The sequence below is a fragment of the Nerophis lumbriciformis genome, linkage group LG08 (assembly GCF_033978685.3).
Source record: "Nerophis lumbriciformis linkage group LG08, RoL_Nlum_v2.1, whole genome shotgun sequence".
Taxonomy (NCBI): domain Eukaryota; kingdom Metazoa; phylum Chordata; class Actinopteri; order Syngnathiformes; family Syngnathidae; genus Nerophis; species Nerophis lumbriciformis.
The window spans coordinates 2,986,339-3,008,275 of record NC_084555.2 but is presented as its reverse complement, the minus strand read 5'-3'; the positions used below and the strand labels follow the sequence as shown (position 1 = coordinate 3,008,275).

General features: G+C 37.8%; 2 protein-coding genes across 2 annotated transcripts in view; both read right to left on the bottom strand.

The window, feature by feature from the left end:
- LOC133611399 (thrombospondin-type laminin G domain and EAR repeat-containing protein-like) overlaps positions 1-3,854 on the bottom strand; it is a 67,125-nt gene extending 63,271 nt beyond the window's left edge. The window contains exon 1 of the mRNA XM_061968135.2: positions 2,962-3,854. Coding sequence (XP_061824119.1) covers positions 2,962-3,046 — 85 coding nt within the window. The 5' untranslated portion in view covers positions 3,047-3,854. The remainder of the gene's footprint in view (positions 1-2,961) is intronic.
- Positions 3,855-11,845: 7,991 nt separating this feature from the next.
- Positions 11,846-20,557, bottom strand: sumo3a (small ubiquitin like modifier 3a). Its single transcript, XM_061968134.2, has 4 exons — positions 20,389-20,557; positions 18,393-18,521; positions 14,590-14,661; positions 11,846-13,044 (listed from the first exon to the last, which is right to left on the bottom strand). The coding sequence occupies exons 1-4, from the start codon at positions 20,407-20,409 to the stop codon at positions 12,982-12,984; spliced, it is 285 nt and encodes a 94-aa protein (XP_061824118.1). The 5' UTR covers positions 20,410-20,557; the 3' UTR covers positions 11,846-12,981.
- Between the last annotated feature and the right edge of the window lie 1,380 nt (positions 20,558-21,937).

Sequence of the window (21,937 nt, the reverse complement as noted above, 5' to 3'; positions counted from 1 at the left end):
TGGTATTTCGCAGGTTTTTGTTCCTGAAAGAAGCCTTAGGATTGTTCCATCTGGTTTTGAATTCTCCCTCGGTTAATCCTACATATGTGTCGGATGTGTTAATGTCCTTGCGTATTACCTTAGATTGGTAGACAACTGATGTTGTATATATATATATATATATATATATATATATATATATATATATATATATATATATATATATATATATATATATAAGTCAGTCAGCTTAGTACTTTTAAAAATGAGTTAAAATACTTGTAAATACTTTTATATATATATATATATATATATATATATATATATATATATATATATATATATATATATATATATATATATATAATATATATATATATATATATATATATAGCTGAGATAGGCTCCAGCGCCCCCCGCGACCCCAAAGGGAATAAGCGGTAGAAAATGGATGGGATGGATGGATATATATATATATATATATATATATATATATATATACCGGTATATATATATATATATATATATATATATATATATCAGTGACATGCGGTGAGGTTGATGGCTGGTGAGGCACTGACTTCATCACAGTCAGATTTGCAAACATATGAACCCTAAAGAGTATCTTATTCATCATTTGATTGGCAGCAGTTAACGGGTTATGTTTAAAAGCTCATACCAGCATTCTTCCCTGCTTGGCACTCAGCATCAAGGGTTGGAATTGTGGGTTAAATCACCAAAAATGATTCCCGGGCGCGGCGCCGCTGCTGCCCACTGCTCCCCTCACCTCCCAGGGGGTGAACAAGGGGATGGGTCAAATGCAGAGGACAAATTTCACCACACCTAGTGTGTGTGTGACAATCATTGGTACTTTAACTTAACTTTAACTTTACACATACAAACTGTAGCACACAAAAAAAGCACATTTAATTAAAAAAAACGTTATTATGGTCTTACCTTTACTTAGAAATTAAGTCCATGCGCCGCAACTAAAGCCCTCACTTAAACTTTCCACGTGCAAGATTGAATCTATTTAAAAAAGTGTAACCGAGGGTTTATAAATGTCGCCTATACTGTATGAAACTACAAAATAACAAACATGGAGGCTCCAGTTTACACGGGGACCACTTTATTTACCTTCTTTCAAAAACCTACGCTCCACTCCGTGACATCACTTCCGCTCTTAGCGCCTTCAAAATAAGAGCTCAAGGCATATACTGTATAACAGCGCATAACAGGAACTTAACATCACAAAGAGGAAAGCCCATGAAAATAGGTTACAAAAGTTATTTAATAAGAAGCCAAAAAGTGCAAAAACAATAATGTTCGTGTTGGAGGAGTTGTGAATTAGGTACACCTGCAGTCTGCAGGTGTACCTAATGTTGTGGCCCTGCAGTCATTCACAACTCCTCCAACACCAACATTATTGTTTTTGCACTTTTTGGCTTCTTATGAAATAACTTTTTTAAATAGATTCAATCTTGCACGTGGAAAGTTTAAGTGTGGGCTTTAGTTGATATAACACTCCTGTCAGGGGTTGCCGTGCATTCTACGGCGGGGGTGCAGGAGGCGAGCCTCAGCCAGTGCGTCTTTTGCAGCCGTTTTATGATCGCTCAGCACAAGAAATACGTTACACACATACAGATGTTGACAAAATACACTGTACATTATATACCTCAGCTAACTAAACTATGGAAATGTATAATATAATTCATATAGCAATACGGTCTCACTGCACAGCAGACCAGCAGTTAGCCGAGTCCGCAATCCATGGTGAGGCACAACCAGTGACGTGCCTCAACTGGCTGCTGATCACCGCACCGTCTCTTCTCAGTATTTGAACGGCAAATGTGAAAATTCAGCGATTTTAAATAAAAATAATCTAAAACGGGTGAAGTTAAAAGGAAAATAACTTTATAGTATAATCACTAGATACATATAGCAATTTAATAAAACATTTTTCTTTTTACATTTTTTTTCTTTCCATGATGGCAGGTGAGGCCCCGCCTCACCTGCCTCTAGTGACTGCACGTCACTGATATATATATGTATATATATATATATATATATATATACATATACATATATATATATGTATAGGCAGTCAGCTTAGTACTTTTAAAAATGAGTTAAAATACTTGTAAATTCAAAATTTCACTCACCTTAAAAAAATGTTGTTACCTCAATGTACATTTTCCAAAAATAATTTCCTTTATTTTTTTCATTAACCCTATTCTACTGCATTCGACTACCCGTATTATTTCATTCTTCCTTTTTCCTGTCATTTGACATACATTTAGGTAACTAAATATCATTTCTTGCACTGTAAAGATGCAAAGACATTATTCAATTGCACAACCCATGAGCATAAAACTCAGACATGTTTTTTTATGTTTGTGTACTGCTCTTGCAAAACAGTTGCAGGCATAATGGAAAATGCTTTTAGGCATTTAGTATTTCAATTGAAAAATATCTTTCTATAGTGATAATTAAGGTGGTTTTATGGAGACGATTGTGTGTAATAAAAGTGGGCGCTGCCTTCCTTTTGAGGGCATGAAAGCTTCTGGAGTGGGAACTCCTGCTATTACCTAATAAATAATGTCATAGCATGCATGCATGCAGGAATTCCTGCCGTGTGAAGAACAGCCCAGGGTGTTGTTGAGGCTCCGGGAGTGGTTGATATACTAGTATCATGATTAATTGTAGCCAATAAAGCCCAAATAACATCATAATAACATGTGCTTGCTGCTCGGTGTCTTTATTGGTCTTTGGGAATAAAATGAAAACAAATGGCATCTCGTTCTATGCGCTGCGCCTCCAGACGATGCGAATGCTATCCAGAGGAATTTTGGCTGGAGGGCTTTTCCCGGAATTTCGGATGGAACCATAAATAGCTGCCGCTGGATAATCATTAACGGGGAATCACTTGACGGTAGCTTCTAGAGCAATTAAAGGAGAAGAGAAAGGTTGACGGGGGCTTACCTGGACATTGTGCCCTCAGGTCAGAGGTCATGTGGGTGGCCCTCAGGCTTAGAAGAAGGAGCTGCACGAAGATCAGCGATGACATCACCGCACGGTTTCAGTAGTTGTTCGCTGGAAACGTCTCCATGTCAAAGTGTTTCCATATGGGATGATCCCTTGGAGAGAAATTCCTTTGCGAACGGATCATAGAAAACATCTTCACATCATTCTAAACAAAATAAAAATATAAAACAAGCGGTCCGGTCCTGTTGGGGAAAAACAAAACGAAGAAGGAGCCAAGAATGTTCCGGATGATGTATGTGTGTCTGTATGTCTGCGAGAGTGAGGAGAGTGGTGCACCTGCAGAGCCCTTTTTCAAGGGCCTGCCATGCAAATGAGCCTGTCACTCATCCGCCTGCTTTTTCCCGCCCCTTTAAACGCGCGCACGCACACACACACACACACACACACACACACACACACACACACACACACACACACACACACACACACACACACACATTTTCTTGTATTTGTTACCTTCTTGAGACCTCTGAAAAAATGCCTACCTCTTTAGGACCACCCTTTCTAGATATATAAAGATTTGTATTTACAACATTAATAATATATACATACTATGCAAATAACATTTTTTTATTTTTTTTTGTAATTGGTTTTTAATCTTCATTATTTACTTCGTTATTACAGTATGTCTTTATATACATATTTATTTAATTTAAAAAAAAATTAATTTTGGCCAAAGGGGTCACATTTCAATTTCTTACACACACTTATTACATATGTTCAGAGGTGGGTAGAGTAGCCAGAAATTGTACTCAAGTAAGAGTACTGTTACTTTAGAGATTTATTACTCAAGTAAAAGTAATGAGTAGTCACCCAAATATTTACTTGAGTAAAAGTAAAAAAGTATGTTGTGAAAAAACTACTCAAGTACTGAGTAACTGATGAGTAACATACACACACATATCATATATATATATATATATATATATATATATATATATATATATATATATACACATACATTGATATATACAGTATATCATTTATATTTATTTATTTTGCCGTTTTTGTTTACATGTTAAAGGTGTTTTAATGAATATACATGCATGTTTAACACATATAGATTCCTTTCTTTCATGTTGACAAGAATATAAGTTGGTGTATTACCTGATTCTGATGACTTGCATTGATTTTAATCAGACAGCAGTGTTTAACGTCCACGTTTTCAAATGCAGGAGAAAAAAAGTTCCTCCTTTCTGTCTAAGACCACATGAAAGTGGTTGGTTTTTGGTATCTTATTTGTCCAGCTTCCATATTCGTTTTCACACACTTTACAAGAAATACATTGGCGGCAAATTCCGTAGCTTGCTAGCTTGTTTGCGCTGGCTTTCGGAGACTCTTATTTTGAAAGCGCAAGCGCGATGGAGCGGCACTTTTATTGTGAAGACAGGAACTGTGCAGTCAGTCTTTAGGCTTGTGACGGGATGTACGTTTGAAATAAAAAAGTGTCTTTTTTCCTTCACACTTTTGATTGATTGATTGAAACTTGTATTAGTAGATTGCACAGTACAGTACATATTCCGTACAATTGACCACTAAATGGTAACACCCCAATAAGTTTTTCAACTTGTTTAAGTCAGGTCATGTGACCGCCTGGCTCTGTTTGATTGGTCCAACGTCACCAGTGACTGCATCTGATTGGTGGAACGGAGTCAAACGTCACTAGTGACTGCATTTTATTGGTGGAACGGAGTGAAACGTCACCAGTAACGCAGGCACTTTGAAGGTCTGTCTGACAGACCAAAACAAACAAAGCGTGCATTAACAGATCAATAAAAATTAGTAGCGAGTAGCGAGCTGAATGTAGATAAAAGTAACGGAGTAAAAGTAGCGTTTCTTCTCTATAAATATACTCAAGTAAAAGTAAAAGTAAGTTGCATTAAAACTACTCTTAGAAGTACAATTTATCCCAAAAGTTACTCAAGTAGATGTAACGGAGTAAATGTAGCGCGTTACTACCCACCTCTGCATATGTTGACCAGAGGGGGAGCACTTAATTTTATTTTTTTACACACTTGTTATTTCATATGTTGACCAGAGGAAGAGCAATTTTAAAACCAACACACAGTCAATTTGAAAAATCCCTCCTTTTTGGGACCACCCTAATTTTTATAGATTTAACCACCAGGGGGTGCAAATGAGACATTCTCTATTAGATGCAATGCTTTTCCGTATTGGGACCATGATTTATGTCCTAACTTGTTCACCGGTCCTCATATGGAAGGTACTTTTCCTTGTTGATGTCTCAAGAAGGATAGAAATACAAGAACACACACACACAAACATTCTTGTATTTGTTACCTTCTTGAGACCTTCGAAAAATGCCTACCTCTTTAGGACCACCCTTTCTAGATATATAAAGATTTGTATTTACAAAATTAATAATATATACATACAATGCAAATATAAAAAGGTAAGCTTTTAGTTCATTTTTATTTTTTTGAATTTTTTAGTTTGTAATTGGTTTTTAATCTTAATTATTTACTTCAAGTTATTACAGTATGTCTTTATATAAATATATATATATTTGTATTAATTTTTTATTTTATTTTTTTTAATTAATTTTGGCCAAAGGGGGCACATTTCAATTTCTTACACCCACTTGTTATTTCATATGTTGACCAGAGAGGGAGCCCTTGACACACAGTCAATTCGAAAAATTCCTCCTTTTTGGGACCACCCTAATTTTGATATATTTCACCACCAGGGGTGCAAATGAGACATTCTCTATTAGATGCAATGCTTTTCCGTATTGGGACCATGATTTATGTCCTAACTTGTTCACCGGTCCTCATATGGAAGGCACTTTTCCTTGTTGATGTCTCAAGAAGGGTAGAAATACAAGAAATACAAGAAAACAAACAAACAAACACACACACACACACACACACACACACACACATTCTTTTATTTGTTACCTTCTTGAGACCTCTGAAAAATGCCTACCTCTTTAGGACCACCCTTTCTAGATATATAAAGATTTGTATTTACAACATTAAGCTTTTAGTTCATTTTTATTTTTTTGAATTGTATTGTTTATAATTATATAATATAATATATACATACTATGCAAATACCATTTTTATTTTATTTTTATTTTTTTTTGTAATTGGTTTTTAATCTTCATTATTTACTTCAAGTTATTACATTATGTCTTTATATACATATTTATTTATTAAAAAAATAAAATAAAATTTGGCCAAAGGGGGCACATTTCAATTTCTTACACACACTTGTTATTACATATGTTGACCAGAGGGGGAGCACTTAATTTTTTTTTTACACACACTTATTTCATATGTTGACCAGAGGGGGAGCACTTAATTTTTTTTTTTTACACACACTTGTTATTTCATATGTTGACCAGAGGGGGAGCACTTTTAAAACCGACACACAGTCAATTTGAAAAATCCCTCCTTCTTGGGACCACCCTAATTTTGATAGATTTCACCACAAGGGGTGCAAATGAGACATTTTCTATTATATGCAATGCTTTTCCGTATTGGGACCATGATTTATGTCCTAACTTGTTCACCGGTCCTCATATGTAAGGTACTTTTCCTTGTTGAGGTCTCAAGAAGGGTAGAAATACAAGAAAACAAACAAACAAACACACACACACACACACACACACACACACACACACACACACATTCTTTTATTTGTTACCTTCTTGAGACCTCTGAAAAATGCCTACCTCTTTAGGACCACCCTTTCTAGATATATAAAGATTTGTATTTACAACATTAAGCTTTTAGTTCATTTTTATTTTTTTTAATTGTTTTGTTTATAATTATATAATATAATATATACATACTATGCAAATACCATTTTTATTTTATTTTTTATTTTTTTTTGTAATTGGTTTTTAATCTTCATTATTTACTTCAAGTTATTACAGTATGTCTTTATATACATATTTATTTATTAAAAAAATAAAATAAAATTTGGCCAAAGGGGGCACATTTCAATTTCTTACACACACTTGTTATTACATATGTTGACCAGAGGGGGAGCACTTAATTTATTTTTTTTTACACACACTTGTTATTTCATATGTTGACCAGAGGGGGAGCACTTTTAAAACCGACACACAGTCAATTTGAAAAATCCCTCCTTCTTGGGACCACCCTAATTTTTATATATTTCACCACCAGGGGTGCAAATGAGACATTTTCTATTAGATGCAATGCTTTTCCGTATTGGGACCATGATTTATGTCCTAACTTGTTCACCGGTCCTCATATGTAAGGTACTTTTCCTTGTTGAGGTCTCAAGAAGGGTAGAAATACAAGAACACACACACACACACACACACACACACACACAACAGGCAGATAATAGCTTTGTGCCAGCGCCTTTTAATTCACGCTTTGAGAATTAGATGGTGCAGGCATACCTAATGATGTGACCAATAATTATATAAGACATTTCTGGCAAGAATTTCCTTAAAATGTAGGAGTTTCTTGATCTAATATTGATATCGGCTTGAAATCAACAACAACAAAAACAACAAAAAACATTAAACGTATGCAATGATATGGGCCTGCATCTAAAATCTCTGCTATAAGCAGCTGTTAACTGGACAGGGAGTCTACATCTAAATGTCCTTCAATAACCACACACAGTTGGTCTTTTCTGGTGTACCCCGCCTTCCGCCCGATTGTAGCTGAGATAGGCTCCAGCGCCCCCCGCGACCCCAAAGGGAATAAGCGGTAGAAAATGGATGGAGTTGGTCTTTTCTTGTATTTTAGTCAAGTCATTTACAAAAGTTAAACATGGTAAGCGATACTGTAGACTACTAGGAGCTAGCAGCTACACAACAGCTAAGCACACAATAGCAAAAAAGATAGACATACAGGTAAAAGCCAGTAAATTAGAATATTTTGAAAAACTTGATTTATTTCAGTAATTGCATTCAAAAGGTGTAACTTGTACATTATATTTATTCATTGCACACAGACTGATGCATTCAAATGTTTATTTCATTTAATTTTGATGATTTGAAGTGGCAACAAATGAAAATCCAAAATTCCGTGTGTCACAAAATTAGAATATTACTTAAGGCTAATACAAAAAAGGGATTTTTAGAAATGTTGGCCAACTGAAAAGTATGAAAATGAAAAATATGAGCATGTACAATACTCAATACTTGGTTGGAGCTCCTTTTGCCTCAATTACTGCGTTAATGCGGCGTGGCATGGAGTCGATGAGTTTCTGGCACTGCTCAGGTGTTATGAGAGCCCAGGTTGCTCTGATAGTGGCCTTCAACTCTTCTGCGTTTTTGGGTCTGGCATTCTGCATCTTCCTTTTCACAATACCCCACAGATTTTCTATGGGGCTAAGGTCAGGGGAGTTGGCGGGTCAATTTAGAACAGAAATACCATGGTCCGTAAACCAGGCACGGGTAGATTTTGCGCTGTGTGCAGGCGCCAAGTCCTGTTGGAACTTGAAATCTCCATCTCCATAGAGCAGGTCAGCAGCAGGAAGCATGAAGTGCTCTAAAACTTGCTGGTAGACGGCTGCGTTGACCCTGGATCTCAGGAAACAGAGTGGACCGACACCAGCAGATGACATGGCACCCCAAACCATCACCCAACCATGCAAATTTTGCATTTCCTTTGGAAATCGAGGTCCCAGAGTCTGGAGGAAGACAGGAGAGGCACAGGATCCACGTTGCCTGAAGTCTAGTGTAAAGTTTCCACCATCAGTGATGGTTTGGGGTGCCTTGTCATCTGCTGGTGTCGGTCCACTCTGTTTCCTGAGATCCAGGGTCAACGCAGCCGTCTACCAGCAAGTTTTAGAGCACTTCATGCTTCCTGCTGCTGACCTGCTCTATGGAGATGGAGATTTCAAGTTCCAACAGGACTTGGCGCCTGCACACAGCGCAAAATCTACCCATGCCTGGTTTACGGACCATGGTATTTCTGTTCTAAATTGGCCCGCCAACTCCCCTGACTTTAGCACCATAGATAATCTGTGGGGTATTGTGAAAAGGAAGATGCAGAATGCCAGACCCAAAAACGCAGAAGAGTTGAAGGCCACTATCAGAGCAACCTGGGCTCTCATAAGACCTGAGCAGTGCCAGAAACTCATCGACTCCATGCCACGCCGCATTAACGCAGTAATTGAGGCAAAAGGAGCTCCAACCAAGTATTGAGTATTGTACATGCTCATATTTTTCATTTTCATACTTTTCAGTTGGCCAACATTTCTAAAAATCCCTTTTTTGTATTAGCCTTAAGTAATATTCTAATTTTGTGACACACGGAATTTTGGATTTTCATTTGTTGCCACTTCAAATCATCAAAATTAAATGAAATAAACATTTGAATGCATCAGTCTGTGTGCAATGAATAAATATAATGTACAAGTTACACCTTTTGAATGCAATTACTGAAATAAATCAAGTTTTTCAAAATATTCTAATTTACTGGCTTTTACCTGTATATATTGAACATAGTCTAAAACATGGGTGTCAAACTCATAGTGTACCTACACCTACACCTACGATTGTTCTCTGAGCAATTTCACTTGACCAAATGCTTTCTAACATCCCACACTACAAAATGATACAAGTACCGTATGTATGACTTGTGTTGATATCAAATCGGATTAAGATCGGTATAGCCAATACGCAATGCTCCAATGTCTGTATCGCAGTGGAAAAGTGTCACTATTTTTTGTGACAAAAGAAATAAAACTTCAAAATGCATACATCATTATTAATGTTAAGTTAAAACGTACTAAGGTAATTAAACGTGAAAACAAGAACATTACAAGAGGTTATAATAGTATGGCTATTTATTTTATTAGCATGAGAAATATATTATTTTACAACTATTTAATTTTTTTAATTAAAATATTCAGATGTGTAGCTGTTTAACAGTTTTTTTCAACCATAACCAGCACATTTACAAAGCTGAAAATATAGTAGCACATATGCTAATAATGTCTGTTTCAGATCTAAATGTGGACACGTTTGTTTCCTTATTCCTGCTTTGAGACATCAAAGCACCAGAGCTTTTATTCAACTAATCTTACCAGCAAATCAAATTTTACAGCTTGATAAGGTAGCCTATCAGGTACTTTAAAACGCTTTCTACCTGTAACAACCAAAAAGCTGTGAAAACCATGATGCTGTGCTCCAAATTTGGATTATTTACGGAACTTGTGTGAGCCTATGGCTTTACACACTGCTACACACACATATATATATATATATATATATATATATATATATATATATATATATATGTATGTGTGGGGAAAAAAAATCACAAGACTATTTCATCTCTACAGGCCTGTTTCATGAGGGGGGTACCCTCAATCGTCAGGAGATTTTAATGGGAGCATTCGCATACCATGGTTTATATAGGGCACAGAGTGGGTGGGTACAGGCTGGCCTAGGGGCGTGGTGATTGGTTCATGTGTTACCTAGGAGGTGTTTCCGTCTATGGCGGCATGTTGTTACAATTTCGCTGCGCTTGTTGAGGGATGACAGGTCTGGACGGTAGATAATAAACAGTTTCTCTTTCAAGCATAGGTTGCATCTTTTATTACCACTATTGTAAGGTGTGCTGGATGCAAGAATTTGCCATGTTATTGAATATTCAACATTATTGTCTTTGAGGTCCCAAATGTGTTTGCTGAGTTCTGTGGTATTTCGCAGGTTTTTGTTCCTGAAAGAAGCCTTGTGGTTGTTCCATCTGGTTTTGAATTCACCCTCGGTTAATCCTACATATGTGTCGGATGTGTTAATATCCTTGCGTATTACCTTAGATTGGTAGACAACTGATGTTTGTAAGCATCCCCCGTTGAGGGGGCAATCAGGTTTCTTTCGACAGTTACATGCTTTGTTGGTTTTGGAGTCGTTCTGACTGGGGGTCGACGGCTCATTTGCAATTGTTTTGTTGTGGTTTGAGATGATTTGTCGTATATTGTTCATGCAGCTGTAGCTCAATTTGATGTTGTTCTTGTTGAATACTTTTCTTAGGTTGTTGTCTTTGGGAAAGTGTTTGTCAATCAGGTTGAGGAATTTGTGTCCAATGTTCGTTGAGACGTTTTTGCTGTATGGGGGGTTGTACCAGATGATGCCGTTTCTTTTTCTGTTCTTTTTTGGCTGGTTTCCTGGCGTGGGTTCATAGGTGAGGGTGAAATTGTATCCGCTTTCATCAAGGGCTTTTTGGTACGGGGGGGTTGCTTGGTCAAATTCAGCTTTGCTAGATGACAGCATCGATAGCCGTTTATTGATTCCGGTAGGTATATATAAACCATGGTATGCGAATGCTCCCATTAAAATCTCCTGACGATTGAGGGTACCCCCCTCATGAAACAGGCCTGTAGAGATGAAATAGTCTTGTGATTTTTTTTTCCCCACACATACATATATTGCGCTCTACTACGGTATCGAGCACTATTTTTTGGATAACCTTATTAAGACATATATATATATATATATATATATTTTGCATTCTACTTTAGTTGCTTTATTGAGTTTACAACCCCCTGCCGCTGTTTTGTACTTGTTTATTATTTATTTGCTTGTATGTAAATGTTGAATATTATAGATAAAGGTTTATAAAAATAAAATGATTAAAAAATAAATAAAAAAGTAGCCTATCAGGAAAAAGGTACCGGAATGGCTGTTGAGTGGCGCCATCTAGTGCTCCAGCAGGTTAACGAGTTATATTTTTCCTCAATATTTGGAAAACACAATTACCAAGTAAAACGTACAGTTATGATGATTCCACTTTATACTTTAGTAAACCAAATTAGAATTTATTTTATAGACCAAAAAAACAGGCTTGCACCAAATAAATCTGAGTACCAAACTATATTTATTGTATACAGTAGTAAAAGACCACAAATAATGTACAAATCAGTAGAGAAACAAATAACATGATAAAGACCTGGGCCCCTTTCGTTGTAAAGTTGTGTTTTTTTATAGAAACTAATCCAAGAGAACTCAAATTCATTCAGGGGAAAATGTGCTTATTTTGATGCAAAAATCCAAAACAGGAGAGCTTTAGTGATTTCAGATTAAGAATGCTCTTATATGGACTGGACGCACACAGAAACCGAAGTGAACTATTTCTATTTTTTCCCAAAAGGGAGTACATGACATTAAAATGCTAAGGAGGGCATCTGCGGGAGAAAAGCGTAAATCTCCTAGAACAGTATTTTAAAGCTACAATACAAGACTGGATGAAGATTCTTAGCGTATAATACAAAGCGTGTTGTCGTGCACCTCCCCACGGCCCGGGAACTGCTTGGGCGCCCCCCACAAATAAAAATGATGTCGCATTTGCACAAATTTTAGGCCATTTTATATCAAAGCAAAAACGGTAGGCAAAGAAGTGAGGTGTTTCACAATAATATACTGAATTTACAGGACGGGGGCCCCAAGTGGCCGTCCGTTCTATCCATGCAGCCATCTGTCAGTCGGAATAAATACTTGGCGGTACGCACGTGGGACGACGAGAAAGAAAAAGGAAGTAACCAAAAAGTACAGACTCCTTCCGTGTGGCCGATATTTAGCTTACATCCATTCTGTTGTGTCTGTACAGAAAAACGAGCGGGCGTCTATTCTGCGGCGGCAAGGGGGTTACAAAACGCACATTTCTTTAGTGGAGCCGGCTAAAAAGCAGAGCTTTTTTTAAAAACAATTTCAAGGACAGCAGGGGTTCAGAAAAAAAACACGAGGGGAAAAATGAAATATGGGTGGCCCTTTGACGGACAGTAACACTACTGGATAGCCGTTGGTCCAATCACAGCCTGTGTTCCTCACTCACACCTAGAGAAAGTAGTGCCCCACCCCGAAGCCCAACATGACATAGCTTAACTGAACAAATAGTCAATAATAATAATAATAATAATAGCTGAGAGGTGCGATGACGGGTGTTGATGTCAGAGGGGTGTGGTCTGATGGTGGCGGTCACTGAGGTGGGAGGGGCTTTAGCAGAGGCCGCCTGTCTGCTGCTGGAAAACGTCTATGGTGTCTTCGTCTTCCATCTCCAGCTAAAAGAGGAAGACACACATCTTCCATTAGTAGACCATTGACTTTTTTTTTTGCAGAATGATATCCTCAAAAGGATTTTTAAAAGAGAAAGACGCAAGGTGTAATAAGTAAGTAAGCGGATTTATCTTTAAGTGCAACTCATGCATTCAGACCAGTCCTTCTCAAATAATGGGGTGCGTGCTTTATCAGTATCATTGCTTAAACCCCACTTTGAAAACTGCAAAAGGTGCTAATTGTAGCCATTAATCCTGACTTCCTTAATTTTATTTATTAAAGAAAACCCAGCACTACCGTATTTTTCGGACTATAAGTCGCAGTTTTTTTTCATAGTTTGGCCGGGGGTGCGACTTATATTCAGGAGCGACTTATGTTTGAAACTATTAACACATTACCGTAAAATATAAAATAATATTATTTAGCTCATTCACGTAAGAGACTAGACGTATAAGATTTCATGGGATTTAGCGATTAGGAGTGACAGATTGTTTGGTAAACGTATAGCATGTTCTATATGTTAGTTATTTGAATGACTCTTACCATAATATGTTACGTTAACATACCAGTTGGTTATTTATGCCTCATATAACGTACACTTATTCAGCCTGTTGTTCACTATTCTTTATTTATTTTAAATTGCCTTTCAAATGTATATTCTTGGTGTTGGATTTTATCAAAATAAATTCCCCCAAAAATGCGACTTATATTCCAGTGTGACTTATATATGTTTTTTTCCTTCTTTATTATGCATTTTCGGCCGGTGCGACTTATACTCCGGTGCGACTTATACTCCGAAAAGTACGGTAATTGTTTTATTAATTTTTTGTACATACGTGTTAGTCTTGTATATTGTGCTTTTGCGTTAATGTTGCTGATCTATTTGAATTTGTTATTTATTGAGTTTAGTTTATTTTTCAGTATCAAACGGTTCAAGTTGGGCAAAAATGCCTATAGTTTAAATAAGGATACTTTTTTAAATTGTAGGCAAACTGATGCACTTTGACTATTTTGTTACAGACTAAAAAACGATGTTTGTATGGTTATTCGTTATTAGTGGATCTTTCTTTTTTCTTGTTTTATTTTATTTTAATAAGGATACAATGTTATGCAGAGGTGTACTTATAACAATTTTATAGACAAATGATACTATTTATTGTCACAGTGGAGGGGTGGATTTTTCTTCTTACAAGGGGGGCGTAACAGAAAATAATTGAGAAGCAAGCGTTCAAGCGTATTACTACGACAGTGAAATAAATTACAACTGCAGTGGTTAACTTATTTTTACACTTGCACGCCAGTTACAACAGTTAAAAAGTCAAATGTGCATTGGACTGTTTTGTTTTAACAACTTCATATCACACATGCAAACATTTTTACAGTTAAATATGTGGGCTAAGGGTGTCATTATGGCTGTGGGACTTCAGTGAACTGCAAGAAATAATGTTTATCCCAACTGTGGGAGTTAAAACCAAAGGAGGAAGTTGACCGGAAGAGTTTGTTTCTGACATTGTAGGATCCCCTAAATTGACAGAGCGAGGGGCTCTTACCTGCGAAGGTGTATCAGTCTCATTGATTGGCTGGCCGTCAAACCTGAACCTGATCTGCCTTATTGATAGTCCCTGTAATGAAGAAAACAGCAAGGATTTAGTACAGGGCATTCATTATCAAACAGACAGATTCATGCAGTGTTTAAATTGAAATGCTACTTTGTTTTTGGCGTCACATAGTGGTCACAATAATTCATTGAAAGGTGCCCTATTAAGCAAAACCAACCTTTCTACCTATTGGTACCTACTGTTGTGTATTTGGGATCTGCATCAGTCCAGAAAATTTGAGAGCTAGCCATGGAGGCATTACGGATATAGTTATAAAACAATCTTGCCTTCCTTAATTTTTCCTCCAAGCGAGCCGTTTGGAATTTGCTCTGCCCTGTGACGTCAGCAGCTATCTCCATATATGATAAAAATGTACCCGTAGTGCTTTGCGCGAGTCTGCCATTGTAGTCAGCGCTGTAATCAATAGGCTCATTTTGGGCTAGCCTCTTGTTGTGGAGCAGACTGGCTCGTACATGCATATGCATCCACCACTGATGCCATTTCTAATACAACGTAGCGTATAGTTCGAACTTAATTTTTCGGTAGCCTCGCTATGGAAGCGCTAAACACTACAACATGGATGATGGGGAGAAGACGCTGTCGAAGTGCAGCCACATAAATAAAACTGCCGACAAAACGGCGCAATCCTGAAGAGACGGTCAGAAAGAGTCTCCTAAACGGTCTGTAAAAAAATTCTATGCAACATTTTGACCTAACATCCACCATTGGGTGCCGTGGCTCGGTTGGCAGAGCGTCCATGCCAGCAAATTGGGGGTTCCAGGCTCGAATCCCCGCTTACGCCATCCTAGTCATGGCCGTTGTGTCCTTGGGCAAGACCCGCTCCCAGTGCCACCCAAACGTAATTTAGATAATGGGTTTCACTATGTAAAGCGCTTTGAGTAACTAGAGAAAAGCGCTATATAATATAATTCACTTTACATTACATGTTATGTGACCACAGGGAAGTGTTTTGAATGTAGAAAACACATAATGGCTCTTTAAAGTTAATTAAGCTCATGACGCAGTAAGTTGAATGACGCGGACACGATTGTTACTGGATACTTTCTAATTCGCTTCTGTCTTGAAGACTTTGTATGTGTAAGTAATATGCAACTATAGTAATTGATACTTGATTATATTGATAAATGTGCTGTTTTAGATTGCCATATAAGGACACTTATTACATAAGTCTAGCTTGTGTGCTATTCTGTGCTTAGCTGTTGTGAATGACTTCACTAAAATACAAGAAAAGACCAATCTTGTGTGCTTATTGGAGGACATTTAGATGTTAACTGGCGGTCGTGCTCTGCAAAAGTAAACACGCTGCAGGACTGCTTGTATCGGAGATTTTAGACATAAGCCAATATAAGTAGATACATGTTTTTAGCGGCATCAGACCGTTGTTCAGTATCAATGTCGGATCCGAACACCCCTAGAAATAACTAAAGATCTGTCAAAAAGCATTTCTAATTACATATTTTTCTTGTGTCGAAATATTAACTGTTTAAAGCAAATAACCAAACGACATATTCAAAGCTAAACAGCCCTGGTAATTGGAGCCTGAGGTAGCCAAAGTGTGGACACTTGCAAAGCTCAAGACTTGTGAGGCGTTTTGGGAGTTATAAAATTTGAGAACCATTAGTTGAGGAACTGGAAGATAGCAGATCCATGTATCTGCCCCTCCAAACACAGAAATGATCCAGAAACAAAAACACCATAAAGAAAACGTAACAGGAAAATGCCCTAAATCTCTCCAAGAAAAGAGATGACAGAAATCAACCAATCAATGTTTATTTATATAGCCCTAAATCACAAGTGTCTCAAAGGGCTGCACAAGCCACAACGACATCCTCGGTACAAATATGCTGCAAGTTCACGGAGCAAATTGTAAGTTAGGTAAGAACGGAATGGAACGCCCCAAAAAAAGGTAGACCACTTTTGAAGAAACGGAATGAAAAGGTAAACTTTTCAACACTGGCATTTTACAACATCGTACAGCCACCCTTTAACACACACATAGCAGATGTGTGTGTTAAAAGGAGACCAAGTGTAAATTTTTTCCACCTATTCAACGTCTTCATGAGGTTCATCCCTTAGGCCTTGCTTCCCCATTAAAGTACTAGTAGACTGGAAAAACAAGTTGACTTTATATGCTTAATTGTATCCATTAGAGGTGGGAATAATTGGGCACCTTACGATTCAGGAGCTACAACTCGATTACAAATCGATTATTGATGCATCTTTAATTTATGTATATTGATGCAGTGTGACATTTCTTTTCGTTTCACCAAATAAGCGTTTATCACTTGCAACTTAAAATCTGCGATGCATCTAAAAATCAATTATTTCCCCCACCTCTAGTATCCATTGAAACAATACCCAACTGTATTTTCAAACCGCAAAGTATCTGAAAATACCATCTAATCATCGCAAAATGCCACAAATTCAGTCCGCCATTTGGAATATTACGCTCCGAATACCTTCAGCTATTTCCGTAGATTGACATCACTGGAGTAACGCCTCTGCACTCATACCAGTCATACTGGAAATATGCAAAAATTAGAAAGACATGTCTATCATTCACAATCCCTATTTAATGCATTTTAAGTCGTAAATAAATAAAAAGTCCACTAACAATGGAGTCAATGGGGTCTCTCTATTTTGCCAACAAAACTCTCTAAATACCCTTTCAAAAACGGCAAACAATATTCTATTTACATTTCGTGACCTGAATATTAACCAAATATTAGAAATGTTGTTATAAGCGCTAAGAGAGATGAAGTATTTTTTAGCATGGAAAACCGAGAGCTAACTATAGTTTATGCTGCACTTTAAAGTAATCATAAAATGAAACTGAAGATGGCAGCAATGCAAACTGCCATAAAACTGTTAAGAAGAAGCTTATGCAACACCGCAGCATCGATGTGTTGTTTGCTGCCGCCCGCACCATCGTGTCTCGGCTCGTCAAAACGATTCTAGATTATAAATCATGCCTCTCATATGGATAATAGGAGGATTTAGCCTTGAATCTAAACGTTTTTTATTTGTGACATTCGGTTTATACCCGAAGAGAGAGACAACAGAAGACAGCATCAGACTCAGCAGCAACTTTTTTTAAATTCTTCGTGTGGATTAAAATTAATTATTCATCTAAACGGGAAGATATGGACATCCTATCAGTCCTCACAGTGAGAGCAGACATTGTACAGTAAGCAATCATTTTATTATGTTTGTATTTCTTGTTTAGCACTTAGCAATACTGCTACATGATGCTTAGTGTTTTCATCAAAGTTGGATCTGTTTATAAGAGCTTCTAAAAGTTGTAGCTCACCCTCCTTATATTCAGGATCAATAATATAAGGTTATGGACCGTCTCATTATCTCTCAAAATGGCTCGGTAATCTCCTTGAGATGATACCATTTTGATCATATCTATTTATTCATTAACTTTAAGAGTCTTTTGGGGTCGTACATCAGATAAATATGATAATAGCTTCAATATAAAGGCAACTAGTTTTTCCACTCTACAGGTACTTTAAACTTCTGTTTGGTTCCATGGGCTTGCAGCATGTCTCTTGTGCAGTTGGTTTTGGGGTTTATATCATTTGTTTTTGAACCAGTGATTGCAGTACGTTTAATACACAGCATTTCCACATTTAATGGTGTTGGGTCATTTCTGTTTGGAGCGTTAGAATGCCGCTGCCCGTTCACTTCTGTCGGTCACCGTAAAATGGCGTCCGGTCGTTGAAGCTTACCTGTCGTTCGCAGTACGCCTTCATGAGTTTACTGAGGGATGTGTGCCTTTTGATTTTGAACTGGACCACCGAGCCATCTTGCCCTGCAACCTTCAGGTTGATGTGGTCATTCTCGGTCTTGACGCCCTCCTGCAAACACAACCACGCAAAGTTAGGCCTGGTTTACACCAAGCCGGATAAGGTTATCCAGGGTAAATCCCACCTAACCTTATCCGTGTCCACACACAACAATTCCACCGTTTAAGACCCCCGCAACCCTTCTCCACCGGCGCAACGTGACCTAATACGCATGCGCGGAAAACGCGCACGTCATTGTCACCTCCAGTGTGCAAGTTCTTAAATTTAACTTATCTGAACAATATCCAGTGTTGTGGTATTTCAATTAACTGGAATCAAGTGTGCTGTGAATCACACCTGAGCTATCATAAATTTATCAAATCTTTAATAAACACATACAAATCCACAATGTGACAAGGAACATTTTACATCAATCAATCTAGGGATCTAGATATCTGGTCAGGACACTCCTCACTCTTTTGCATTCACCTTCATTGTCCATTCGCTTATGGTGACTTTATATACTCTGGACCTAGACGTTGAGTCCGCGACATGCATGGCGGACAATAACTGATAGTCTGCTTTGCCAGCCCAAAAATATTCGCCGTTTTCCGTAGTCTTCCCTCGACGACCAGGTAATACAAAGCACACGCTACTTTTTTTTAAATCACATCCACGGGAGCCCGCATTCTCGTTGTCTCTCCTTCGACAAATGGACAACGTTTTTCAGTAAGTAGAATCACAGCTGACCCGGACATTCGAAAGTGCTCTTGCCATCTGAGATGCGTAGTATCCCAAATAGCTGCAATTGCTTTCTCTTAAGGTATTCATGTGTGATTTCCACAAGCGTCTGTACACACGGAAGGAGAAACATGTACATGTCTGGATGACTTGCCTCCATATTTCCAGTGGTTCACTCCGAGTTACGAAACCACTTTATTATGAATATGCCTTCTTTCTGACGTCACTTCCTGTGTGGGGCACGGTCTTTCTGGCGTCACTTCCTCTCCGAACTCAGTTTGTAAACGATCAATGAGTCCATACAAAGCAAAGAGCCGAGATTCAAGAAATACATGGCACTGTGTAAAAAAAAATCATCCGATGATGGGGGCCTTAAATGATAGTTTGAGTGTGGCTGAAACGGTGCTTAGGCTAAATAGTTATTTGTTTATGGGGTTATCAGGCTTAGTGTAGACATAGCTTTAGACGACACATTGCACGTACAATATCGCTATGTTAGGGATTGTGACGTCATCGTTAATAACGGTTAGGTTAATTAACAGCTAACCCGGGAGATATTTTTAACGAATAAAATACCAATTTAGCTGGTGCAAATAAAACGACGATTTTTTTATTTATTTTTTTATTTCTGTTCACAACAAACATAACCCCACATTAAGGCCTCTTATTTAGGCTATGCTAACGTTAGCATTTAGCTCGAGGCTAGCAGCTGAGCGCCCCGGTCACTCGCAAACGATGATTTTAGCCATTGTTTAGCGTCGCTACTTGGCTTTGTTTTGTCGTAATGTTGCTAAACCAGCACCGAAGCCAATAAAAAGACAACAAATACCAACTCTGTGGTGTAAATTGCTCGGCTGATTCCATCACATTCGCTAGCGTCCTATTGTGGTGGCTACAACTGCGGCATTTGCGCACATCGCGTGGCCCCCACAAAGAAAGAAAAAAACCCCCACAAACGACAATTTACCGTTCGAACGCGATGATTTACTCTCCGCTACTGAAAATGTTAAAAAGTTTGAATGCAATATGACCAGATTCAGGGGGATTCAATGTGAACCACCGAGCGGGAAGTCATTCATTTGCGAAACAAACACTTGCGCCAATTGAGAGAAACGTGCAAAGCAGGCCTTTTTTTTTTTTTTTTACAGTGCACGTTAAATGAACGCATCACTTTAAGATATTATTTTCAAAAACTCACCTTTGGCTTTTCCTCTGACATGGCTGCTGGGTTTTTGGTGAGGCGGTTAACCGGCGAGAGAGATGGGGGAACAATAGCGATAACTGATTGTTTTTATTCTCGCTGTGTCTTCCTGTCGCCTTCTGTCCTCGCTTCTCCTCCTCCGGTGACGGGCGCGCGCGCGGGACCGCTATGGCAATTAAGGGATTGGACGACGACTAACACGTGACCTATAAATCTCGAGAGCGCGTCGGCGGGAGCGCGCAGGACTTGCAGAAATAGTGCACGCGAACTGGAAAGCCTATTACCGTGTTTTACCAAACTGTAGGTTTAACAAATCATATTTGAAACATTTTTTTCTTTATGATTGATGTGTTTGCATGTGTTTATTCATATTTATATTATTTATTTTTGTTGGATAAGCATTGAAGGGCATTTATGGTTACGTTTCAATCATAAATCCTACCCCTTCACCGATTCGGTTACTGATAAATCATTCACACCATACCTTTTACAGATTTACTTACATTAAAATCACTTCCTGTACAAAAATAAACAAGAAGAAAAAAGGTTGGACTGAAAAAAAAATACATTTGGGAAAAAAGAACGTATTTTTCTGAAACTTATGACCTAATTCATAACTCCTCTCTCAAAACAATAACATACTTTTTCATAACATGGTCACTACTGCCTAGTTTCTCTTGTTATATTCTTATTTTACTGTTATATTTTTATTCTCATTGTTGCTTTTTATTTGTATTCTTATTGCATACTTGCCAACCTTGAGACCTCCGATTTCGGGAGGTGGGGGAGGGGGCGGGGCGGGGACGTGGTTGGGGGCGTGGTTAAGAGGGGAGGAGTATATTTACAGCTAGGATTCACCAAGTCAAGTATTTCATATATATATATATATATATATATATATATATATATATATATATATATATATATATATATATATATATATATATATGTATAAGAAATACTAAGTCAAGTATTTCATATATATATAAATAAAAGAAATACTTGAATTTCAGTGTTCATTTATTTACACATATACACACACATAACACTCATCTACTCATTGTTGAGTTAAGGGTTGAATTGTCCATCCTTGTTCTATTTGTCACTATTTTTCTAACCATGCTGAACACCCTCCCTCACTGATGATGCATTGCTGTGTGGCACGCAAAAAAGTGCTTTCATCAAATGCACTAGATGGCAGTATTGTCCTGTTTAAGAGTGTCACAACATTGCTGTTTACGGTAGACAAAACGTGACTGCTGTTGTTGTGTGTTGTTACTGCGCTGGGAGGACGTTCATGAAACTGCCTAACAATAAACCCACATAAGAAACCAAGAACTCGCCCTCCATCATTCTACAGTTATAACATGATTGGGCAGGTACGCTGTTTATATTGTGTGCCTGAATTCCGGGAGATTTTCGGGAGAAAATTTGTCCCGGCAGGTTTTCGAGAGAGGCGCTGAATTTCGGGAGTCTCCCGGAAAATCCGGGAGGCTTGGCAAGTATGTCTTATTGTAATATTTTTCTATTTTGTTTCCATTTATAC